Source organism: Micrasema longulum, unplaced genomic scaffold (assembly GCF_059751315.1).
Source record: "Micrasema longulum isolate JH-2025_06_02 unplaced genomic scaffold, ASM5975131v1 h1tg002040l, whole genome shotgun sequence".
NCBI lineage: Eukaryota > Metazoa > Arthropoda > Insecta > Trichoptera > Brachycentridae > Micrasema > Micrasema longulum.
Window position 1 is genome coordinate 174,912 of NW_028279208.1, and position 27,936 is coordinate 202,847.

General features: G+C 31.8%; 1 protein-coding gene across 1 annotated transcript; it reads left to right on the forward strand.

Moving 5' to 3' along the window:
- Positions 1-1,620: 1,620 nt before the first annotated feature.
- LOC148273209 (uncharacterized) lies at positions 1,621-27,855 on the forward strand. The gene is made up of 16 exons (XM_088239013.1): positions 1,621-1,663; positions 4,732-4,898; positions 6,011-6,168; positions 7,150-7,550; positions 8,546-8,769; positions 9,835-9,937; positions 14,298-14,422; positions 15,784-16,071; positions 17,173-17,457; positions 17,808-18,304; positions 19,239-19,422; positions 19,970-20,168; positions 20,262-21,028; positions 21,291-21,483; positions 24,252-24,365; positions 27,660-27,855. Exons 1-16 carry the CDS (start codon positions 1,621-1,623, stop codon positions 27,728-27,730), a joined length of 3,819 nt encoding a protein of 1,272 aa, XP_088095139.1. The 3' UTR covers positions 27,731-27,855.
- The last annotated feature ends 81 nt before the right edge of the window (positions 27,856-27,936 follow it).

The following is a 27,936-nucleotide window of genomic DNA, read 5'->3' on the forward strand; positions in this document are numbered from 1 at the left end:
TTTTTTTAATGTATCGTTTTATCAGTTTTATTAATTAGAAACTACTCCGCCTGTGACGTCACACGTTGTCGTCTGTGAGTTTTGCCGATTGGTGAGTTGGCTTTTCTGAAACCGGAAATCTTTTACAACACTCTATAATTGGTTTATTTGAAAGAACTTGCTACGTAACTCAAAGTAGTTCGTATTTATTCAAATCATTTTGATTAAATTTTCTTACACGTTTTCGAGAAACTTCGTCGAACAATAAAATATTTTCACTAGTCGGAAGTAACGTCAAAAATATAATATATAGTTACAGCAAGTTTTTACGATTCTAGTGATATAACTATCAATTTATTCGAAATAAGTTGTCATTTATAATTTCAAACGGCCAGCGGTTGGCATCACGTTATTTTGACGTCACGCGTTATGACTGCCGACTGCGCTTCTAATAAACATTGCCTACAAATTTGGCGCAAAAGCATCATACGAGCCGTTTGTCCTACAGGGCGTGAAACGTCTCGTTTTTGGGTAATTCAAGTATACACCCTTGGATGCGGACATGGAAATTAATTTATTTACGGTTCCATGAACCTTTTACATAATTGCAATAAAACCAGTGGAAAAAAATACAACAAAAAAGCATAATATTATTAAAAAGAACAAAAATAGCATACAATAGTTAGTACAATAGTATTTATAAAAACAAAAAATAAAATAAAATTACATTTGTAACAAACATAAGAATTAACCCATATAAAAGAAAGGTTAATTAAATAATATAGGGTTTTTTTCAAAAACGAAGAGAATTAAATGATATATATATATAAACATGAACTCAATAAATCATAAATTAATTAACTAACTTTCTCTGACATATTAAAATACCAATAAATCAAATAAAATAAAAATAAAACAACTTTGTTCTCTCTCCTCCTTAAAATATTCCTTATTATTTATCTTTGTACCTACTGGTTTCAAAGCTACACAAGATTCTTTATCAAGGTATAATTAATTAATGAATCTTATCCTATTTTATTTTAAGTGTTGACTAAATATTAAATCGAAACGTATGTAGCTAATAAGTATTTTTGACATGTTGTTCTTGTGAAGATGGGAGGTGTGAAGTGAGACAGATATGATCTTTAAAACTAGACAACAGTGAACTAAAGAAAAAATAAATTTTTGGATTAATTTAAGTCAGTGCTTCAAATATAAATTTTAGATACATAAAACATTCAAGTTTGTTAGTAAAAGTTATTGACGAAGGTTTTTAGTAATTTATTTTATAAATAATATACGACTGACGCTAAAATCCATAAATTTGTAATAACCAATGACCGGTTTTATTGATTCCGTGGATACCAGTCTCAAAGATGTCGTGAAATGTGGATTTAAGTATTACTTTCTTTAATTTCTTAATATTTTTTTAATTTTTTATTAATTCACCTTTTTATTAATTCGCTTTTAAAATGCTTTCTTTTTCGTTACATCTTGTACAAGACTTCGAAGTGGTAACACACAAATCGATGTGGCCAGCCTTTGTTGAATTAAATTCACAAAGTATTCAATCGTTGTGTGTTACTATCAAGTTATAATAGCTGTAATAAAATCCGTAATTAATCAATAAATTAGTTTGATATGTCTGACGTGCAGTTTACTATCAACGGAAAGTACTTTTCAGGTAGGTTAAAGATGAAATTCTACAGATTTAAATTTTATTTTAAACAAGTATGTACATAAGTGTTTTTTTGAAAATGGAAAAATTGTGTTCCGAAACCGGTTGTCACTAGGAATGTATTTTTCTCGAAATTTGTGCACTCAATAGCACTGTTTTACAACGACACATATATATTTTTACAATTGATCTACTAATTTAAAATTAATTAATAGATTACATGCTCACTTGTCGGTCTCGTGGTGTAATGGTCAGCACGTTTGACTACCATGCGAGAGGTCTCGAGTTCGATTCCCGACATGGTTGATATGAAATATTTATTTAAAAGGGTGTTTTCATACTAGAATATTTCATAGTCCCCGGACTGGTACCTGAAGCGTAAGACTGATCATCACCTTCATGTAACGAAAATGATCAAGATACGCTGCGATCGGTGTACCAATGCAGTGCCCTATGCACCATTAGGTGTGGAAAGGGAATGATGATGATGACATACTCACGACTTATCATGGTTTTTTCGAATCGAGTAAATTAAAATACAAAATAATATTTAAAAAAAAAACAATATTGAGAATATCAATGCAAAAAAAAACTTTCATCATAATTTTATAATTTCCATTTTCACACCCAGCGGTGCATAAGCCACTGCATTGGTAAACCACACTTTTTTGATAATCTATTACATGAAGATCATGTGATCAACCTTACTTATATTTCATCTCGACCATCCCATGAATCCAACACCGGACTTTAAGTATTGTAGGCAAACGCGCTAACCACTATAATACGGGGCAGATATATCTCCACTCGATTTCCTTATTCAATATTTTTACCTGAGAGTAGCCATCGAGTCGATAGCACTCGTCCAGGATAGAATGTTACACAGTGAGTAATGTGGCCACTTAAATCAGCCAATGACAGGACATAAACCCTGTTAATGCCTAGACTTCAATGTTCCCTATTCAAAAATGTTTTCCCTTTCTGTTGCAACAAATTTACATACATATTCATTGAAAACGTATTTTTTAAACAATAAGCAATAAATAAGAAGGGTTGTGTCCAGTGGATAGTGGTGCGGATTCAGGATAACCAGGTCCGAGGTTCTAATCCCGTCCAACCACAACTTGTTTCCCATTTTCTAATACGGTTATGCACGGCTAAAAGGAAATATTTGGGTTAATCTTTATTTAAAAATAAATAAAAACGCTTTTTAACGGCAATTTTTTTTGTCGTTCTATAATTAATCAACAGTAATGAATTATGTATTAATTTAAGCATTTCTTTCATGCAAACCTATTAGATAACATTTGTTATGGTCTAATTCCCCCGTAGTAATTAAAATTATTGCTATTTTATTAAATTTCATTCGCATGCTAAATGAAATACCATAGTCATAAATGTTAGTAAATATTTGGATATAAATGACTTGTATATGTCTACCGGTTTCGAGACGTATCTCTTTGTTAGGACAATAATTACACTAACATGCAAATCCTACTATACGCCTTCGAATTAGAATTGATTGACGTTTGCATGACATTCTATTTTATCAATTTACTTTAGTTTTAAAATGTACAGAGGTTCTTTGTTTCAGATCCCGACTAGCTAGGAAATTTCTGTGTTTAGGGACTTTCTTTTTTACATGTGTTTTTTCGTTAAATGATGCTTAAACTATTCAATAGTAATATTATTGAGGCATAAATATAAAATAGAAAATGTGCCATTAATAATTAAAAAAAAAATGTAAATACTATCAATTACAATAAAATTAAAACAAATGTAAATTTTGAAACATTAAAAAATATATAAATATAAAGAACAAGCAGGTATTTGAAAATAAAAAAAGACACAACTTTTAGTCAGTAATAGTTAGTAATCTTTAGTTATTCGAATTGGTCTGGTTCGCGGATTTCAGTTATCTTTATTTACTTGTCCACCGAACCCTAATACAATGAATGCAATTACCTACCTTATACTGGGGTTCTGGCACCTTATTGTTCAGAACTTCTATCGTGGCAGGCAAACTCAGATCCTGTGGTCAGAAAAGAGGGGCACTTGACGTGGTTTCTTGATTATTATATGCAATTACACGACACAATAGATTTAATAAATTATTGATGGCAAAAATTAATTATTCGCGATGGCGGTGAGAATATAAAAGGCACATGTACACACGACGACAATTCAGTTGTTATTATAAGGCCATATTGTATTATTATAAGGCGATATTGGTCCCCACGGTAGGAATTGCAACATCTTAACCAGGGTCCAGTAGGCAGCAAATAAATTTGAACGCCTCAACCCAGTAAATGCGCTATACACACATATAGTAAACCAATTGGCGTAACCAATGAATCTTATCTGAAAAAGAATTGTAAATTGGTAAAACCACACCTTTGATAATGATTTAATTTTTTTAAAGTTCGAGATTAGCAAAAATTTACAAATCTGCTTTCCTTCCATACTTTTTACTTTTATTTACTTTTTATATATATTGATAATTTTTATGTTTTTCTTATTATGTATTTTTGTATAATTTAATTTAGTACGTACTATTATTTGGCATATGATTTATTGTTCCTATTTCTTATATTTCTTACTATAATTGAGTGAATTTCTAGAAAACATAACTCAATTATCATTTCAATTATGCTTTTATATATATATTCTTTTTCTGTTGATTTAAATGATGCTCTTATTTTGTTGTTTTTTATTTTTTTTAATACCACTATATTTTACTATTATTTTGTTGATTTTAATGATACCACTCTTTTGTATATTTGATTATATGTGATTCTTAATTTGTATAATTTATATTTTAAACATTATTTCTGATTATTTTTTTTGCATTGTATTCTTTGGAATATGATTATTTATTACATTTATCTTTTTTTCTAGATTGTGATTCTATGTCATTATAATTTGATCTAATTAATTTTACTATGTATTTTTATTGTTATTTATTGTGGCTTGACACGGGCATAGCCTAAAATGCCTTAATAAGTTCATAAATATTTGATTGTGTAATTTTTAATGAATAAATAAATAAAATAAAATAAATTTGTTTTTTGTAGTATCATCCGTTAGAACTGACACTAGCCTCAACAGCTTCCTGAGGAATCATGTTAATCTCCGAGGCACCAAGGCTATGTGCCATGAAGGGGTGTGTGGGGCATGTATCGTATCAGCGAAGATAGCACACCCAGTAACTAGAAAAATGGACACATTTTCTGTCAACTCTGTAAGCTATCTTTATCTCATAATTCTGTAATATTGCCACTATCAAAATAAGTAAAAGCAGGGCATATTTGTCAACAGTCCAATTATCTCGCCATGCCAGAGTAACAATATGTTTATCTCACAGAGAAACACCCTTGAAAAGAAAATAAATATTCCATTATTTTTATTCATTTAGATCTAAATTTGTTTCACAATATTGTATGATCTTTTTGCACTTTTCCCATTCTTTTTTTATTTAAAAGTTTAACTAGTGTACATAAAATATATTCAATTTGTAAATGAGCATATAGAACGTAAATTCGCCATTTTAAGTATAAAAAAAAATGTGGCTTCCATTAATGTTACGAAGCTGATTACTTTATGAGTGAAAGTACAAAAATAATGATTTACATAAAACCTTCCACAAATAATAAAAATAAAAAATAAAATCCGGAGATCCGGTCAAAAATTTTTAACGACCCATAAAAAATTTCATAACTCGAAAACTACGCAAAATCGCGGAACACACATAGGGGTGATTCGGATACGCTCAATATAAGGTACCTACATTTTACCTTTGGACCTAACTTCTCCGGCCATTCTGCATATCCTCAATTATAGAACTCCACCATCTTTTATAAATTATATAAGATAAGTGTGTATAAGATAGATGATTTTTTTCACATTATAAACAATAGTTTATTAAAAAAATAATGTGACCTGTGCTGAGGGCACTTAACAATTTTTTTTTTTTTATGCATGTGAGAATATGAAATAAAATGTTAAGAAAGTTTTAAACACTACCTTTCTATTTATGTTTATATTTCATTTCTGCATACCTGTATTATTTATCTTATAAAACGCACAATTAAAGAACAAAAACATAACATAAACTAAACGTTTGTGGAGCAGGTGATTCAGTATTGGTTTGAGCGAATAAGACAATCCTTTTAACTTGTAACCAGCTAACCCAATTGCACTTAATTAATTAATTAATATCTTGGCAACTACTATGAATATTCTAGTAATCTTTATTGTTCTAAAATTATAAAACGACTTTCTATTTTAATGTAGTTTTTTAAAAGAAAATATGAAAATTATGTTAAAAAAATTATGATTTTTGTTTAAAATTAGTGCTTAGTTGCTGTTTTATCTTGTCACGGATGGGAGATTACAACTGTGGAAGGAATCGGCGATAGGATGAAATATCATCCAATACAACAAAGATTAGCTACCTTTAACGGTACACAATGTGGTTATTGTAGCCCTGGTTTCGTCATGAATATGTTCAGGTAAACGTTATATGAATCGTTTTCATTAAGTATACTTTTTTTTATTGAAAACATTAATTTATTCGAACGGTTTTATTATTTTCTGTCTGCGAATATTTATCGTGCCCGACGCGATAATGAGGTATTTCTATTTTAATTTTATTTTAATAAATTTGCTGACAAAGTCTATTTCAAACATACATTTTAAGGAAAAAAGCTATTATAAGCAATAACCGAAAACTAGAAACGAAACAATAAAAGAAAAAGTAATGTAAAATATGGACAAGCATTATGGGATTCAGGTTGATTAAAGGTGATTGGAGTTGATTGAATATTTTTTATTTTTTATTAATTGATTAATAAAGTTATTTGATTTAAAACCGAATCCTAATTTTCTTTAACAAATCTGATCATTCTGGGTAGAGGTGCCTGGTAATGAATCTTATAATGACCGATGAACATAATTTCATTATTTCTGAGTCTACGTGAAGGAACATTAAGAGGTATTTGCTGGAGAATAGTCGGGACGTAAAATAACTAACTAATAAGTATTTTAAAGATGTCGATTAAAACTGTATTAAATCAGCGTCTTAAAAGACCCGATAGATTGCGAAAAAATTCTAGATGTGTTAAACCTGACCAAATTTTGCCTATCTTTGAAGTTTTTTTCTAGCCTAAAAAGCAAAAAGTTGTTCTGCATGCTCAGTAGAAGCACCGAGACATTGTTCGCATCGATGGGCTGGTTGCTGGAAGAAATATTATCTAATCAAACAAAAAAACTAGTTTGAACCAATTTCGTATTGGACATCAGAAACACAAAGGAGTACATGCCGTGTTGAAAACTATTTTGAAAGTATTCAAAATAAAATGGGAACAAGCCATAATTTAGACGTCAATAAAAACGAGTGTATATGATATAAAAAGAGGAATCGTGTATTTAGAAATTGATGAGATAAATAGTAATGTTTAAAAGACAATTATTGTAATCTTGTTTTTTTGTAGTTTACAAGAGAATCAACCAAACCAGACCATGAAAGAAATAGAAAACTCATTTGGTAGTAACACTTGTCGCTGTACTGGTTATCGTCCTATCTGTGACGCTTTCAAATCATTTGCTTCAGATGCTCCGAAAATGGAGCCAAATGAAATAGGAGATATCGAAGACCTTTCTTCAATGAGCTTGTGCAAGAATTCTTTATCAAAAACCATCCATGCTAGTGAGGATGAAATAGAAGACGGGTTTTGTTTCATTGACGCAGATATGCTCTTAGAACCGAGAAATTTGGAATTGCAATTGGATAAAAGTAAATGGTTTAAAGTGTACAAAATAAGCGATATTTTGGCGCTTTTTAAAACCGAAGGAACTGATTCTTATATGCTTGTATCAGGAAATACCGCTAAAGGTAAACATTTTAAATTTATATTGAAAACAAAAATAATATCTAAGTCATCTCCATCTTGCTCTTAATTATATCAGTTGAAAGAGGTGATAATTATCTCCCCTCAGCACATGGCCCGAATATAAGACATTTCTAACCACTCCGTTTCAACACTCGACAATAGTTTTCTATTGACTCAGGCTCTCTGGAGTAAGTCTGCATAAATAACCATATCCATGTATCCATAACTATATCCATAAATAACCATGTCCATGGTATACGGAGTATTCAACGGTGTATGCACATATCAAATGCCTACTACCGGTTCATTACATTCACTTTCAGAGTCAAAGATTCACAGCCATGGAGTAGACCATATAAAGCATTTATTCATTCTACGTCGGAGTCGGTTTAGATTATCGTTGCAAAAAAAGGTTCTCATTTAGTTTAAAAAACTTCTTGGATTTTCATGGCCTTTCAGATTGTGATAATTCTATCTGGGTTCTGATGCGTGTGTTTTATGCTATGCGCACACATATTAATGTTTCTAAAAGCATTGTAGCTTATGTTAATAAACCAGAAGCTAACATTTATCACCAATTTTATCTTCAAAGTAAAATTAAGTTTTCTGTATAAAAAGCAGAATATGTATACACTTTTTTCTTCTAAACATGTTAAATTATAGGTTGCCGACGAAAATGCTCTAAATGTTCATGCAAATATACTTATTTTCATACATACATATCGGTTTTTCTGAATAGACAGTCGAAAACAACTCTGTTGACTTCCAATTGTAATCGGAGCCCAGATTATGAACACTGTGATGCTGTCTAAAACATACACTCGCAGATTAACATATAGGTATTTTGGAAATAATTCTAATGGAATTTTTCTTTGCACTAAATTTTTCAAACGTGAAAACGAAGATGTTCATACGAAACATGTTGAGAGTCTCGATACAACCAAAGGATTTTTTAGCTTTAGCTGTGAGTTTATTATCTCTTTCTCTTATTATTTAGGTGCATATCCGAGACAGTTTGACCCTCGAGTGATGATAGATATTTCGGCAGTTAGTGAGTTACGAACGTACTCTGTAGCTGCTGATTTGACTCTTGGAGCGAACATGACACTAAATGAGGTTATGAAAGTATTTGAGAAAGTAGCCAACGAAAATGATTACTTTGCGTACACTCTCAAACTGCGGGATCATCTAGACCTTGTTGCTCATATTCCTGTTAGAAACGTAAGTTGTTAAGCTAAACTATATGAACATATCTAAAAATAAATAAAATGTAAACATTTAAATAAAATAAACAAAACAACTTTGTTTTTAAACACTATTTTTTTTCCACCGACCGGTTTCAAAGCAAACAAGCTTCTTCGTCAAGGTTTACATAACTAATAAATTAATTCCTATTTTATTTTTATCATGTTAACTAAATACTACACGTAGACCCAATAAATCAAGTCTTTTTTCGTACAAGGGTGGTAATTTGATATCAATATTTTCGAAGCTAGACAGGAGAGGACTATAGAAATATTGTTTATTTGGTTATTTATTATTTTTTTTCACCAATTTTGAATCACTTTTTAAATTTCTAAGATTTCTGAGTTGTCTAATTTTAATATTTTATTTTCAACTTTATTGAAGTTATGATTATTTTCCATCAGATGGTTTGCGAATATAGAAAAATTATTATTATTTAAGCACCTTAAGTGTTCTTTTACTCTAATATAAAATTTTCTTTTAGTTTTTCCAAAGTAGATTTAATCGCAAACATTACAATTTAATTGGTATATCCCAGATTTATTATATTTCTGGACTTTATCTTTGTGATTTTTTAACAATGTTCCTATATTATTAGTTGTGTAGAATGCAGGTTTAATGTTTGATAGTAGGAAATATAAAACCATCATCATTCCCTTTCCGCACCTAATGATGCATAGGGCACTGCATTGGTACACCAATCGCAGCGTATTTTGATCATTTTTGTTCCATTAATGTAAGATGATCAGTCTTACGCTTCAGGTACCAGTCCAGGGACTATGAAATATTTTAGTGTAAAAACACCCTTTTAAATAAATATTTCATATCAACCATGTCGGGAATCGAACTCGAGACCTGTTGCATGGCAGGCTTACGCGCTGATCATTATACCACGAGGCCGATGAATAAAAAAAATAGTGGTTAAAAACAAAGTTGTTTTGTTTATTTTATTATAATGAATAACATCAAAGTTAGTGCTTCAAATATAAAATTTATGTAAATATTTTAATTGTATTCATTGGAAAATGTTGTAATTTTTAGATTGGTACTCTTGCTGGTAATTTGAGTATAAAACACGAACACCCAGAATTTGCATCCGATGTGTTCCTGATCCTAGAAACAGTTGGAGCAACATTAACGATAGGTACCTAGAATACGTATTTTTCTTATTTATGTCGTCATACAAAAGCGAGCATATTGCCTGAAGGCAAAACCGTGTAATAAGAGTTTAAGGTAAAATATCAGTTGCGTTTTACATGTGTTAATGTTATTTTAATTTTATTTTATTTATTTATTTTTTATTTTTTATTTTTATTCATTTATTAGTTTATACATACAATGTTACAAAATGGCACAAAAAACACTCTGGCAATTTCTGCTAGTACTAGGAGTAGGCTTAGTATATGAAGGGTCGGCTAGCCAGAAATATTAATACGCCTAATGTTGCAATCGGTTCCTATATGGGCAAATGCCTGTTCTAAGAAACCGATTTGTTGCGGCAAATATGGTTTACGACAATATTTCCTATAAATAAAAAACAATATTGAAGAAATAAAAAAAAACAGTTATAGCCCAAAAGAGAAGAAAAGAAAAAAAAAAAGTTTACATTAAATGTAAAAATACAATTAAATACATAAATATAAAGCATACATACTTCGTACATACATATACATATACATACATATATACACACATATACATACATGCACATATATATACACAATATATATGCACATGCGAAAATACAATAAATTTAAATATGATTCAATGGGATAGCATAATATTTAGATTACTATCTTTAATAAATTCTCCGATTCCTTACTTCCAATGTCTGTCAACCAAATTTTTAAATTTCTTTTCAAAACTGATGGTTTATCAGATTTCCAAAATGACGGTATCAGGTTGTATAGTTTAGGTCCGTTAAATAGAAATGATTTTTGGAATACCGCTGTACGTGCTATTGGAATCACCAAATCGTTTCTTATTGTACTCCTGGTTGAGTGCGCATGACTCACAATCACCTGAGTGCTCCTATTTTTGTGGATGTCAAGTATTACTTTCCTTATGTAGATTTGCCTTAAGCATATATTATGTGAGCCCAGTGGGCATTTTTAAGGACATATTTATACATAGAAAATCATAATAAAAAAATGTAAAGACTCAATGGTTTATAGTAGATTTGGTGGGAGTGGAAGCGGGAGAGAGGTGATTATAATTGAATTTGATTCAGCGATCGTTTGAAAGAAGATAACTTGTTCTCAAAGAAATCAAGACTGGTATGTTTGTTGGCAGACCTAAGAATTCTGGGCATAGGGCAATGAAAACCATAGTTAGTTCTATGGTTAACGGTATGAAAGAGTGAGTTTTGTCTGAGGTTTCTAGTTGAGATATTTATTTTTATTGAGCTCATTAGTTCAGGCACATGAAAGAGTGAGCTGAGAATTTTAAATAGGACTAGAAGGTCGAATTTATTTCGATGGTCTTGAAGAAAATATATATTTATGGTAGTTTCCAACTCATTATACGTATATTGGTCTCTGGATAAGCCCAACTTCCAGCCTTTCTTTCTCAAAAATCGATGTTGAATTGATTCAATATTATTGATGTGAACATCATAATTTGCAGACCAGATAACAGAGGAATACTCTGGGTGCGGGCGAACTAGGAAACAAAAGAGAGTTTTGAGGGTATTGATATTTTTGAGGTCAGTTGTGCTTTTGTTAATAAATCCAATAAGTTTTAAGGATTTATTGATAACATGTTTAATATGAATTGTAAAAGAAAGTTTAGTGTCAAGTATAATACCTAAATCACGTGTACTAGACACAGATGATAATATTTCTTCGTATAACCTTGCACTTACTTAAGTTGAGATGTAGATTATTGGATGAGCACCAAGCGCTAAAAGACAGTAAATCAGATTGTAAAAGTGAACAATCGGAAGGGCTGTCAATCTGTTTGAGAATTTTAGTTTCATCGCAAACAGCCAAATTGATGAAGTAAGAAAAACATTTTTTAGATCATTGATGAATATATTGAATAGCAAAGGAGCAAGGTGAGCACCCTGTGGTACACCCGAAGATACATTAATGCTAATGTTAATGTTAATTATGTTTCAGAAGAATTATAGTGGAATTTAAATACCTATTTCGTAAACAACTTATCATAATATCAGTTTTGTTTTTTCAGATTTAATTAGAAATCGCAGTTTTTTGAATAAGTCGAAATTGAGTCACTTTGGCGGAAGGTTAAGTTTTTTATCATATAAAGTGAGAAATTTTTTTTAGTAAATGAAATCCTCAAAGATTTTAATATTTTTACATAAATTAATATGTTTAGATATTGCTAATTAAAATCAGTTGTTTCAAAATATAAGGGGACAATCCGGTTAAAAAAGTGCAGAATGGAGAATATTACACAATTCATAATGCAAGGAATCATCTCCCATACACTTTAAAAGATGTTACAGTAACTCAGTTTAAATTCGCCCGAAGAAATATCTCCTTTCCCAATTTCTCCCATTTTCCTTTCTTTTTATTATCTTTTCCCATTGAAGAATAGTTTAAATGATATTCATGAATTAGTTTTCAAATATTGCTAATTCCATTTATGTATCAACTTTGTTATTTTTTCAGGCCTACGTTTTATTTATGTATTATTAAAACTAATGACCGTAGCCAATTTGTATGAAATGAAAGTTATAAAGTTAAATATTTTTGTAAATATAAAGTTATACAATAGAAAGAAAACAAAAATAATTGTTATGGTTAAATTCAATAAAAGTAATGTATAGTAAAAATAATAAAAGATTTATTGTAAAACAGTGAAGTATAGAAGAAAAGTAGTAAAAAAGATATGCATTTTAATCAACAATCACAAACATAAAAATGATACAGAGTTTACAGTATTCCTTCGTTCAAAAAATAGTCTCTAATGATATTTACAAAATAAAGAGTAACAAATGTGTACTGTATAAATCTATAAAGGCGCTGCCGGTTCGCGGAATTCTGTGGCTCTGTATCATTTTGGAACAAAGAAAAAGTGATAAATTAAAAAATTTATTTGAACATGGTTATTACACAAGATTCACAAAAAATGAAGGTTTAGTGATTCCAAAGACAAGCAACAAATATGGGAAAAGAACTCTTAAATATGTGGTTCCAGTTATTTTTCAATTTGTTGCCAAACAATCTTAGAAATGGCACTACCAAAAGTGGCAAGGGCAAAATAATAGACTGGCTATTCGATCAGGAGTTTATATATTAATGAAATAGAATATTTGTACATATAGATATATTTCAAACAGAATGAGGAACTTCAGCCCTGCGGGAAATTGGATAAAAATAATGTTTTCTTACGCGGGGTAAAAATTAGAGCATTAAATTGGAAAGCAAAGATTCTTGAAAATGTACGGAAAAAATAATAAAAAATATTTTAATAAAAACACACAACTTTGAATAAAGTCACTGGTTCATGTGAATCAACATATGATCTGAGAGCTATGGAAGATTTCCGGTCTGCTTGTCGCTTCTGGACCAATGGGAAGAACTGGATGAGAATAAGCGGAAATGAACCTCTGACGTTACACGCGGAGTTATTTCAGAAATACAAAACTTAAAAAAATCGTAGCGCTGATAATACGATATATAAAAAAAAATAAAAAAAATAGACTTAGTTTAATAGTCTATTAACAAATAAAAAAAATTAAAAAAAACACTGAACTTCCTTATTATGTCGGAGTTATCATTAAATGTCTCTGGCTACCGCACTCGTCACACGTCGAGCTTTCTATTTCATGTGCCAGCAGTTCGTACAAACTATGCCCAGAACTCTCCACTTATACGTTTAGCTCGTGAATATAATTTGAATTTTCCCATTATTGATCCATTTTATTGTAACAAATTAACATTTAAAATGCGCGTTTTAAAACACACTTTTTTATCCTATACTTAGTTTTTAAAATAAAATCTTATTTTATTTCTAATTCTTAATTAATTTTTGGCATTTGCACAATAATATTTACACACATGTCCACCCTCATTGTATTAAAACACCCACTCATCCACCCTCTCACACACTCTTACACTCCAACAAACACACTAGTATGTATTTTACGAGTATTTCATGTATTTCTGTCGTTGGTTTTATTCTCTGTATATTTTATTTGTCATATTTTTTTTAAAGTATACTGTTAAAATCCCCAATAAATAAAATAATAAAAATTAAAAAAAACACATTCGCCAATTATTAAGCATCGCGGTGAGAAACTTGTATCGCGTCGATTATTACCGACAGTAATACGAGACAGTGGCACCCATTGTGATTGAGCTACAGGGGTCCGAAGAGGGTAGAACGGCGAAAATTACGTAGAGCGTAAAGTTATCACACATGACTTTCACGTTCGCTTCCCAAGGAGGTTAAATTCTTTTGAAATATCCGCCAATTTTGATTATCTCCTTACTTTCTAATTTGGACATACTTAAAATATTGTTGACCTTTTTCAGTTGATCAGAATGGATTCGCAAAAACGATGACGCTATTAGAATACATGAGTTTCAAAATGTCTGGCAATATCATCAAGAGAATTAATTTACCCCCACTATCTGATCATATTTATGATAGTCATAAGGTAATTTTATATTTTAAAATTTTATTCGCATTTCACGACTTTGATCACATAAAAAACTGTAATTAAATTGAGCGTAATCGAAAATAATGATCAAATCATCAACTCGCAACTATGTTATAAAAACTGAATAAATATTTAATAATTGGACTTTACAGTGACCGGTCTTACGCTTCCGGCACGCATATTCGTAAATACATAAAGTGTTTTTCATTCGGGATGCTTCGGTATCACTTAAAAATACGTCTCCCATTCGGGATGTTTTGGAATACTCGGGCGCTCGTTATTAATAACCACTGTTCAATTACGTAAAACCACAAAACCACGAGTAACGGCTACTAACGTCGCTCAACATAAAAAAATCCGTTTACATTGCAGTATCTTGGTTAGGCCATAAATGTTCTCTAAAATAATTTGGTATGTTTCTGTTTTTACTGGGGTAGATAGCGCGTCAGGTATCTCATCCGACACGTCTGCTATTTACGAGTTTTAGTGCAAAAATTCCATTTCAAATAAATATTTCAAATCAACCGTGTTGGAAATCGAACCTGAGACCGAGAATCAAGCATGGTCCTGTCCATTAAAATATTTCATAACCTTTGCTTATGTGTGTGTAACGGACAGTTTTCATATAAAATATTCAATTGTCCGTGCTTACCTAAGCAAAAATGGTTTACTTTTTTTACTGACAGGCACATATTAACTTCCTAAAAACATTCTAAAGCACCATACCTTCGTATGTAATGAGGAACTTCAGCCCTACGTTTGATACAAAAAATGTTTTCTTGCGCGCGGTAAAAATTAGAGCATTACATTGTACGGCAAAGTTTCTAGAAAATGTACGAAAAAAAGAAAAAAAAATATTGTAATAAAAACGCACTACTTTGATTGACGTCACTGGTTTATATGAACCAACCAATGATGTGACAGCTGTGAAGGATATCCGGTTGGCTTACCGTAAACGAACCAATGGGAGCGAACTAATAGTGAACAACCTCTGACGTCCAACGCGGAGTTATTTCAGAAATACAAAACTTCGAAAAATCATTGCGCTGATTATACGATATGTGAAATATTTTTTTTTTCGCTTAGTTTAATAGTCTATTCACAAATGAAAAAAGACACTGAACTTCCTCATTGAGTTTTATTTGCTTTTTTATATATTTTTAGGCCAATTAAGTATTTGGTTTTTTACTATACCTACCGTTGCAAACCCATTTTCTGATACATACGGTATGTATTTGACCTGACTAGAACTTTTTTTTTTCAAAAATGATTGAACCCTATTAAAATTATTTTCTGTTTTCATGTGATCAAAAAATTGTCTTTTTAATGACTTAGGAAATAATTTTGCTAATTTTCAGATAATGATGAGAGAGCAAAATGATGAAGCAATAGTCAACTCAGGATTTCTTTTCAAAATGAGAAACGATGGAGTAATTCTTCAAGCCAGAATAGTATATGGTGGAATCGGAGTTGATTTCACCCACGCAACTCAGACGGAGCAATTCCTGACAGGAAAAAATATATTCAGTAATAATATATTTAAGCTAGCGGTTCAAAGCCTTAATGATGAAATTTTTCCTGATGTGAATCTGTATAGACTATCTTCAGAATACAGAAAGAAGTTGGCCATAGGATTGTTTTACAAGGTAAGCAGTGAAATAAATTCAATGTAATACATTTTATTTGTTTTTATTGACATACAAAGAATGCCATACATATATATGGTACTACAAAACGCTTGAAAAAATATAACATGGAGATTTCTATCGATAAGACAAAATGTATGACCTTCTCTAAAATACTAAAAACATATAACCTGACTGTGGAGCAGAAACCCATAAATCAGGTCAGCACCTTTAGATATTTAGGCATATGCCTGATTAAAGGAGCTGATCGGTATGAGAAAATACAAGCTCATGCCAACGAGGCAGCTGCCATCTCCAGTGCTCTAAAATTCACGATAGAAAAGATCAATAAGAAAATCAAAAAGAAAAAGATCAACAGTAACATGAGAATCTATAAAGCATGCCCAAGATGAATAATAACATATGTCGTTGAAGCAAGAGTCAGACACAGTCAGGACTAAACAAGTATTGATGACTCCCAAAATGAAGACACTGAGAATGAAAGCAGGCAAGAGACTCTAAGAGATCAAGAGAGGAACACCATAATAAGATAGATATGTTAGGTTGAATATATCGTAAGATGGAGTTGATAGTTAAGGTGGAACTAATACTGTCATGTCCAAAAAATGGAGAGTGTGTATAATGCGGCGTTTCTTTCTTTTATCAAGTATTGAGAAATTCTTAATACTTGCCAATAAACTATAAGCACCATTATACACCTATATCATTAAACAGCATTTATTGTTAGTATATAAGGAAACTTTGTGAATATTTAAGTTAGTTTGATAATGTCGGAACAAGATGAAACGCGTCACATTATAAACTCTTGAATATTAAAAAAAAAAGTAGAATTGAATCCAATACAAATATTTTATTTTGGGTTCCTTACCAAATTTTAAGTTTAAATTGTTGTATTATCCCACTATCCTGTCCTGTGCGTCAAGGTTGTTTACGGAGTTGGGGCAGGACAGTACTGTTCTGTCTGTTGTATTGTCCTCATGTGAACTCTGTGTTGTACATTAGAGAGTTTCTAATTTCCTAATATTTCGTAGTGCGTAGTAAAATATATTTAAAAATACGTATCTATTTATAATGATTAATGATCTGTTTATTTCCATTCAGACAATTTTAAGCATCGCTCCACCACAATTGATAAACGCCAAATACCAATCTGGAGGTTTGAAATTCGATAGACCTGTTTCTAGTGGAAAACAAACGTATGATATTAATAAGTCCAAGTTTCCTGTTGGACAGTCCATCGACAAGTTAGAGGCACTGGCACAATGTTCAGGAGAAGCAGTTTACGTAAACGATATGCCCTCTCAGCCTAACGAAGTGTACGGAGCATTTGTGTGCTCAACTATTCACAGTGGATATGTAGATACAATATTTTCTGAAGATTCTCTGGTAAGGAACCTTAGATTTTACTCTATTGTATTAATGCATTTTAATTACCTAAGAAAAGCAATATTAGATGAACGTGCTTAGTTGAAGGAATATTCAGTTTATATGCTTTTTTATAATCGATTCGTGTCATTTTGAACTATTTCATCTTTTAGATGCTTGGAACGTGATTTTGTTATAACTCACAAAAAATATGGCCCCAGAAATAAAAACCCGATGCGCATTTGAATTTTTCGAACCTGCAAAAATCATTTCGAAGTAAAAGAGTTTAGCATTTAATTTTTATCAATTAGATTTGATACCTGCAAATGCATTTGTTACTTTAAAATGAAAAAAAATATGTTTGTTTGTAGAAAATGGAAGGAGTTGTGGCTATTTTCACCGCCAAAGATATACCTGGGAAAAATTCATTCACTCCAATCAATTTTGCAACACCAGCAGTGGAAGAAATTATTGCGAGTGGCAAAATTCTCTTTTATGGACAACCCATAGCTATAATCGTTGCAGACACTGAGAGGAATGCCAAAATTGCAGCTGAATCGGTTAAAGTAACGTACAAAAACGTTGATACAAAACCACCTCTAATCACTGTCAGAGACGTATTGAGTTCTTCGTTAGTCGAAGAAAGAACAATGTTAAACCTGACAATACGTCCTTTCGACAAAGGATTAAATGTAAAACATGTCATGAAAGGTTCATTTGATGTTTATGGACAATATCATTTTACAATGGAGACCTTGACGTGTGTTTGTGTACCCGTTGAAGATGGATTAAATGTCTATCCTTCAACACAATGGATGGATCAGTCACATTTTGCCATAGCTGAAATGTTGGGTGTACACATGAACAGGTAAATTATTTTCTTTCAATCAGTATGTTTCTCCCTCATCAATAATTAATATTTAATTTAGTCACTTAAAACATCTTTATATTTTAAATATAACTCGCTCTTGAATATTTACCGCTTTAGCTTATTGCCTTGGAATATTTGGAATAATTTCTAAAATTAGTCGTTAGAAGCAACTAGACATTTAAGCAATACTGATAAGAGTCTTAAAGTCCTTCAAACAGAACTGGTAAGCACCAAGGGCGTGGGGTGAGGTTTTCGATTACAGATTTAGTCATAAATAAAATATGTACCTGTTAGTAACATAGTAATTTGAATCAAGTGCTTTGAAATAAACTAAAAAGCAGTTTTATGCCATAATTTGAGCACAAAACAGCTATATTTCCTTAATAATAATAATTCATTCGTATCAACCGATTTAAGAGACAAATTTGTCACAAAACACTCATAATATATGAGAAATAAACCGGGATTGGTTTGTTAGAATTGCTTCCACATAGCTAGTAAGATCTCAATTTGCGCGTGCGGCAATTATTGAATTTAGTATTAGGAGACCACCTTATTGGAAGCAACAGAATGACGCAGTTCCATATTTTAGATGGAGCACGAGCGGAGTGGATTTGACTTTACTTCAGTTAGGGCAAAAATGCACAGGCGGAAGGTTGTATGTTGGTTTGTCGCAATTTAAAAAAAGTAATTAATGAATGAACATTGAGTACATTTCAAACCTCTACGTTACAAACTAATATTGAAAAATATTTGTCGTAAACACTAAAACTATTAGTTAACTTTTGTAGAGATAATTTCTTATTTAAAAATATAAGTACTGATTGTTTAGAAATCAAAATTTTAGGGGAGCGTTGGCTCGATCCAATCTATGGACATCGCTCATGGTAATCACGTTCGATGTTAGTAAGGTTTGTTTCCTTTGTTTTAGTATCAACATGACAGTGCGTAGACTCGGGGGCGCATACGGATTAAAAATATCTCGTAGTGTACAAGTGGATGCTGCATGTGCACTGATTGCTGCTAAACTCCACAGACCAGCACGATTTGTGTTACCTATTGAAATAAATTTGCAATCAATTGGAAAACGCATGCCTTGCTCCTGTGATTATGAAGTAAGTTCGTTTAAAATCATTTCCGAGAGTTACACATTTACTTATAATTATCAAACCAATTTTGACCTGATATTTTAATGACGATATCAAATGGCCTTGGACCAGGGTCCATATTACAATGGAAAGTTAACATGTATTTTTAATTTTATCTATAAAGTAAAATTAAGTTTTCTGTATAAAAATTAGAACAGGAATACATTTTTTTTTAAATAACACATTATTCCTTTCCTTAACTAAGCATCCAAAAGTTACACATTATACAAATGGGGGGACCAAACGATCCCAGCGCCTACTTGTATATGGCATCAGGAGAATAAAACGTTGGAAGTGTTTATGACCGTGCAATAATTTATTCATGTTTTCGCGTACACATATTTTACTCGTTCGTGTATTTTATTCATTTTTGTTAGTTTGCCGAATGCTTATGTACATAAAGTAAAATTGACCAAATCGGTCTATGGGGGATTCGAATCCCCCCCCTCGGCCCGGCTGGGTTAAAAAAATCGATTTCAACGATTCCTGTTCCTACCTTATTTTAATATTTTAGGTGGGTGTTGATAATAATGGAAAAATTCAGTATTTAAAAAATACTTTTTACAATGATAAAGGAAGCTCCCGTAACGAGAATTTGCTAGCTCTTCTGGCAATGGAAGGCTTTATGAAATGTTATAGTTCTAAAAGATGGTTTATCCAGTGCAATACCGCCATCACTGATACACCATCTAACTCTTGGTGTAGAGCTCCAGGTAAGACAGATCAGATATTAAATCATTAAGTAATATTATGTTTTTGTCATTTTTTAAATTTTATAACTAAGGTCGTATTTTCTTGATATTTAGGAACAACAGAAGGGTCTGCAATGATTGAAAACATAATGGATCACATAGCCACCGTAACTGAAAAAGACCCTACATCAGTACGCCTGCAGAATATGAAATCTCTAAGCCCTATGCCGAAACTTATCGAATCTCTCAAAACATCCGCCAATTTCGACGCAAGAAAAGCAGACATAAACATCTTCAATTCTAATAATCGTTGGCGTAAACGCGGCATTAGCTTAATACCCATGAAATACGGCATTAAGAATTTGAGTAATTATTCCGCGAGTGTTGCAATCTATCACGGAGATGGGACGGTTAGCATTTGTCATGGGGGAGCAGAGATGGGGCAAGGTATCAACACAAAGGTTGCTCAGGTCTGCGCTTATACCTTGGGTATACCAGTAGAAATGATATCCATCAAACCCAACAACAGTCACATTACTCCCAACGTTTTTCCAACTGGAGCCAGTGTGGCTAGTGAATCATGCTGCTTCGCTACCATTAAAGCTTGCCAAGTTCTGTTGCAACGATTAGAGCCTCTAAGAATTTTTCTTAATAACCCCACTTGGTTGGCTCTCATCAAAGCGGCATTCGTGGCTCGATTAGATTTGAGTGCAGAATATATGGCGACAAACCTCAATGGTTTGCCAACTTCCTATGACGTTTATGGAGTCACTATTGCAGAAGTTGAAATTGACGTGTTAACTGGTACACACCAGATATTAAGAGTAGACATTTTTGAGGATACGGGAGAAAGCATGAACCCAAAAATTGACGTGGGACAGGTATATATAATTATTTAACTACAGGGAAAATGCTGAAGTGATGACTCTGACAGTAATATTAGTAATTTACTACTGGAATTGCAATATCAATGATATACGTAAATGCATTAATGTGTTTGTCGTTTGAATGAATGAGTCTTTATACTGTACATATTTTATTTTATTTTAAATGATTGTTTTAAAAATCAGTCTTTCCAATTTTGTTAATTATATAGGCTGTTGAAATGTAAGTTGAGATCATTTCGTTCTTAAATTGTTGTAGGTAGAAGGAGCGTATATTATGGGAATAGGGTACTGGACATCTGAGAAGTTGATATACGATAAAAAAACGGGAGCTTTATTGACTAATCGTGCTTGGAACTATAAACCACCGGGAATGAAGGATATTCCCATAGACTTCAGGGTACAGTTCAAAAATAGTAAAAAGAACTCTGTTGGAGTATTGGGATCGAAAGGTATATTCATAAATTACATTACTTTCAGTTTTCAGTGCTGCAAAGCAGCGTTTATTTTATAATTAAAAAAATACACACAAGAATTCGTTACCCACTAAGTCTAAAGACTTTTCGGTGGGAGACATTTTTTTTTACTGCGACACTACTGCGACACGACTGTACTATATTACATTTATTTTATTTATATTTTACAAATTTATTTATAAACAGGCACTATAGAGTATCTAGAAGATATTTCCTCAGTTCTTTTTTTTCATTTGAAGATCTTTCATGTTAATGATGGTTTGTGGGAGATCATTGAACAATCTCGGAACAACGCAATTTAATGTTCGCTCTCCGAAGTAATTTGTAATTCGGGGAACAAACAGGGAGCCCTTAGTTTTTAATCTAGTGTTGTGTGTGTGGGAAACTCTTTTTTTATCAACAATCAATTTGTAGCCACAAAGTTGTTTTACCGGCAGGACATTACAGAATTTAAATATAGACCTTCGCCCATATGTTTCGCCTCTCGGATAATGCTATCCGGTACAATCCCCCTTAACAGTCTCACCTGAATACCATAAATTTTACCCAGATGAGACTGGAAGGTGAGACCCCAGACACGTACTCCGTAAGATATAATGGATGAAATGAGCGAGGTATATATGTATCTTAACGTTTTAACTTTAATTTATTTGAACGAATTATTACTGTAATTATCGACTTAACATTTACTATTTTTTTATCTACGCTCTCAAGACTCAAGACAAGACAAAACTTCAAAGTTTATTTTAAACATTTCATCTTCTTCTTCTTTCGGTGCCTTGTCGGGTCCCCCTGACGTTGGCGAATACTGCAGCGAAAGCATCTCGGTCAGGCGCTACTCTTATATTCCACAGCCAGGACAACTGCTTATTGGATGTTCTCGACATAGAGCTTCCTGGGAAAAGATGACCAGAGTGGTTTCCCGTTGCCTTTTCTAGTGGATTTTTCTGTCAGGGTTACCTTTCTTTAGCTGGTTGGTGATGGTTTTGAGGCACCAGAAACTCGCCTTTCATCCTCTCGCTATCTGCTGTGATCACACCGTTATGAGTGTGATCCATTGCCCAGGGTTTGCGACGTGGACGCTAACGAGTAGGAATAGTCAGTTATGTTGCCGGTGGAATGCAATTGGCGTTGGCAGCATTTTATGGAATCACACCCTCCAACAAGATGTTAACCACTGCGACACTACTGACCGTTTGAACATTTAATATTAACATTTATAATTCGGCATAATTGTTGCATGCACAAGAGTCCCTTTTGTGGAGAAACGAATCTTCTCATCATATACACGTGCAACGTGAAAGATTCATGCACTTCGATAAAGCTTAAAAACTATAATTAATCATCATTTTGTGGTAAATTGCTCTTTCATATATATTTTTTCCACTTGAAGTAGGTTTACACCGATTAAGGCGTCTTATCAAAACAATGTGTGAATAAAAACAACTTAGTGATACTTTTGACGTCATTACTAAACCTCAGTTTGGGTTTTTCAAAAATCTTCGATCTAGAGAAAAATCTGCAGGTTTCAATAATAGGTAATAAAAAAACCTTTCAAATTACATGTATTTTGGATTATTTTTATTGAAAAATCAGGTTTTGAGCTGATTAATAGCTGTTTGTAAGACTTCGTAGTATTTAATAATTGTGTTTTAGTATTGTTTCAACTTAACAGGATCAACAATCGCATATAATTGAAACCAGTAAAATCCCTATAAATTAAAATGCCCAAATTAACCATGCAAGTCCATTCCTACAAATCAATTATGGCGTGCCTCAAGGTATTGTGTTGGGACCAATATTATTTCTAGTGTATGTCAATGATCTATGCGATTTGGATACAAAAGAAAATATATGTAGCTTTGCAGATGATACAGTTTGAATTTTTCATGATAAAAACTGGACAAACACCAGTAATTCTAGAGTATTTTTTTAAAAAACGATGGAACAGAGGACTCTGCATATTCATGGGAAAATGCTCTTCCCGTGGATAGATTTTCTGTAAATAAATATTTGCACCATATATAAATAGTTTAAATAGAATCATATCTCAACCGAAATAAAAATATAATGATTGATAGAAAATCTCAAACGAGATAAAGGAATAATTAGGAATTAATTATTCATTTGAAAATCTAGGAATCCACAGGGCTTATGACATATCATCGGTCGGTTTAAGTGATTGCTTTAATATAAAGCTTCATTTAATAATCAACAGTTGTAACTTAATAATAAATACCCTCACAATGTGAAAGCACGAATACTTAAACTCGTTTTATTGATTTATTAAAATATATTAGTATTGTTAACGAATAGCGGACTGTAGCGAAAAAACGATATTCATTCAGTTTTGTAAAAGTTTTGAAATATTTGAAGAAAGGAAAGGAACACGAATATGGACCTACCTTTGATACGATGAGGATGTTGTTCAATTTTTGGCATTGGATGATGAAACTCACTATGAATTATGTAACGATTTATGATAATTTTTTAAACAACTTGCGACGAAGTCAAGAATTTTAATGCAATGTTTTTGTGTAATGTCAAAAATATTGTTTGTTTTGTTACAAAGCCAAATGTTTTTTTTTGTATTTCTGCTATCTTGATGCATGTGAGGTACCATATGGATGGGTAGGAAAGAAAAGTAATAAGCCAGGAATAATATTGATTAATGCTGTTTTATACCAAACGTGTGGGTTATTATTTACATTAATGTAGACATATTGTGAATTGTTTTATTTCAGCTACTGGAGAACCTGCAGTCACGATGGCTTTCGGTGTTGTAATGGCGATGAGACAAGCAATACAGTCTGCCAGAGTGGACAATGGTTATTCTGCGAAAGAATGGTTTCATATTGGTAATTGTAATCAGTTTATTTAAAAAAATATTTACATGAAAGTATAGTGTTCGCCAAATAAAATTCTGTCTGCCCGGGCGGATGGAAATTACAGTTTTGTTTGTGAAATAAAACCCAGAATTCTGGAAATGTGTTTTGCTGCGATGGCTGCTCTCAGGTAAAAATCTTGAAAAAAGAAATCGAGTGGAGAAACGTCCGCCTTATGGTGTACAGGGGTGCAATTATGAATCTTCTTTATCCCCTAGAGCAGTGTTTCCCAGCCTTCTTCAAGCCGTGCCCCATAGTAGTATTTTCAATAGTCAGACGCCCCACCGGCATCTTTTTTAAGTAAACAGCAGGTAAATTTTCAAATCATATTGTAATATGTTTGTAAACATATAAACCCCTTAATGAAATTAAATAAAACCTATTTTAATACATATTGTTAAGTTTTTTGTTTAATAGTCTTTAATTTAAATTCTTACTGATTTTGGTGCGTGCCACACCAGAGTATTATTACTCTGGTAGGTACTAATAGCATAGTATATAAAGATAGCACAATGGCTATAATCTAGCTCTCTATTTCGTTTTTTCTCAAAGTCTTCGGTCGTCACGGAGCGCACTGTGCTTTAAAATAAATGGTATACAGTCCACTATTATCAAAATCTTTGATTTAGTAAAGATCGCCGCCATATTTATTGAATTGGCTACAACCACTAACACACATTTTTCCGCATATATTATAACTGAAGTGACATAATATTGTTGGATTCTTAATAATTTATTTATAAAACAAAATATTTTATACTTTTATAAGAAGTTAAAATTGATTAAAAAATAAAGAAGAAAGGAAAGAGGGAATTACGTTCTTAAGAACGAAGAAATAAGGAAGAATAAAGAAAAATTATTTTTGTGCTCAGTTTTTGAAAAAATAATAAGGTATATTAATAATGTCCGCCAATAGCTAGCGCATTTGCCTACCATGCAGGAGGTTTCGGGTTCGATTCCTTACATGGTTGATGTGAAATATTTTTTGAAAAAGGTGATTTTATACTAAATTATTTCATAGTCCCTGCGCCTGAAGCGTAAGACTGATCATTTTACTGTGAAGAGAGTGGATAATTTAGCGACACTTACATGATGATTCTCATTTAGAACATTGTTGTGACCTTAAGCATTACCCAAAACACTTAATTAGGTCAAATTGGGCAAACCGTATTAGTTTCATTCCGTTTTTTTAAGCAGTTTTATTAACTATTAGACGTTAAATCATCGGTGTAGCCATTATATGAAGCAAAGCGTCGTCGCATTTTTTTTTTCTTCTTCAAATAAATCACTCTTTAGGGGGTACAAAAGATCCAGAATACCACCGCTGGTTGGTGTGTTCACCTACCATGCTTAAAGTCATGAATTCGATTGCTAGGAAGGTTGATATGACATATTCGTTTTTAAATGTGTATTCACAGTGAAGTATTTCACTGTCCCTAAACTGGCACCTAAAGCGTAAGACTGATCACCGTACCTTCCTGTAATCGATGATCAAGGTGGTGCCCTATGCATCATCGGATACTGAAAAGGGTTTAACGATGATGATGATAGTGATAGACAGATAAAGATGCCTATAGTGTCCGATCGAAACAAGACTTTCAGCCAAAACTAAAAGCGAATTTCGACTTCTCTTCTAGTTTCGGCCGAAACCAAAACGATACTAATTTAAATAAGTTAAAAGTCACTTCAAAACGCCCAAAATTAGGTGTTTTTATTATTAAACTAAACGAGTTTATTTAAGAAAGAAAGTAAACATGAACAGAAACAATATAAAAGGAAAAATAATGTAACCTACTCGAAACCGGCGTGTTAACAAAAATAAAAGCAAGTTTAAAATAATAACAAATAAGTTCATAAATAAGTGTAAAAAAAAACAATGAAATAAGAGGCACAAATTTAATTATTTATTTTATTTAGTTCTATGATTAACATATTCTAATATATATTTACAACACAATATTTACATCTATACTTATTCTAACATTATTTATCACTATCATACACTTAATATCCTAATTTATAATATTCACTGTTTCATATGTACATTTTCATTAATTATATTCACTATTTACACTATATACGACGTAATATTTTTCACATATATACTTTTACATTTAATTTTAAATATATTTAAATTTATTAAATTTTTTATGCTTTCTGGCATTTCCTCAAATAGTTGTATTCCCTTGTACATAAGGCAGTTCTGGGACATTGCTTTTGATTTCTTTTCCAGTCTTATATTTTTAGATCCTCTTGTTGCATAGTTATGAAAGAACCCATTTTTTTTTAGTTTATTTTGAAAATATCTCGGAACTATTCCTTTAATAATTTTGTTTATTTCATTAGCAACATTGAATTTTATTCTTTGATCAATTGTCATGATATCTAGAAGTTGAATCCTTTTCTAAACTTTTGTTCGTCTCCCACATCTTGATATTATCCTCATAGCTTTGTTTTGTATTATTTGGAGTCTCTTTAGATCTCCTTCATTACTTAAATATAAAATACTGGAGCAATAATCAATGTGGGGAACGATAATACTTTTAAATATCAGCAGAGAGGTTTTAATGTCTAATTTATTCCTTATCCTTCCTAACAGGGATACCTTCTTTGCGATTTTCTTACTCATATAGTCTGCATTTTTTGAAAAAGATAATTTAGAGTCAATCCAAACTCCTGGATATTTTATGCTTTCAACATTCTCAAGAACCTCTCCAATAATTCAACACTGTGATCACTGTTAAAACAGCGTTTCTTACCCATTATCATACATTTTGTTTTTCCTACATTTAGTTTTAGCTTATTTGCTTTAAGCCATTTGGAGACTGTTTTTAATTCTGCATTTATTTTCCTTATTGCTGAATCATATTCGTTTCAGCTACATAAATTAAGGTATCATCTGCAAAAAGTCGAACTTGGCAATCAGACAATGTTAAAGTCATATAATTTATGTACAAAATAAACAATAGTGGTCCCAGAACAGATCCTTGTGGAACTCCCAAATCATTTTTTTGTTGATCTGATGTTTCATTATTAACCTTTGTCATTTGCATGCGATTGTAATGGGTAAATTTGTTTGATTTTTAGCGCTTTTTGAAGTTTTTAAATATTATTTGAAGTCCTAACAGAAAAAGCTAAAAATCATTTTCAATTATTTGTGGACTTTTTTTGGAGTTTTTCATTTTGACGATGTGTTTGATTGAAATTGATTAACTTTTTTTTTTAATAATTCGTTAATTAAATTATTTTTTATTGATTTTGTTACAGAAATGCCTTTGACTGCAGAAAGCATTGTTTTAGCAACAGGGACAGGCTTAGAAAATTTTAAGTTACAATAATAAAAAAAAATATGGGAAGGAAGGGTAACCCCGGATAACGGATAGCCTCGGACATTTGCAGAGTTTGATTACAAAACCGGATATCTCAAATATGAGATTCGTTTCTAAAGATGCTGATCACGAGAATCTCAAAACCTTAAAGTTTTTTGTAATTTAAATTATCCATTTTATGGTATAAAAAGTAAAAAAATATGTTAATTTATAAA

Coding starts and splice junctions, on each gene's coding strand:
- LOC148273209 (XM_088239013.1), top strand. CDS start 1,621: ATGTCTGACGTGCAGTTTACTATCAACGGAAAGTACTTTTCAG. Junction 4,899..6,010: donor ACACATTTTCTGTCAACTCT/GTAAGCTATCTT, acceptor GTTTAAAATTAG/TGCTTAGTTGCTGTTTTATC. Junction 16,072..17,172: donor CCATAGGATTGTTTTACAAG/GTAAGCAGTGAA, acceptor ATTTCCATTCAG/ACAATTTTAAGCATCGCTCC.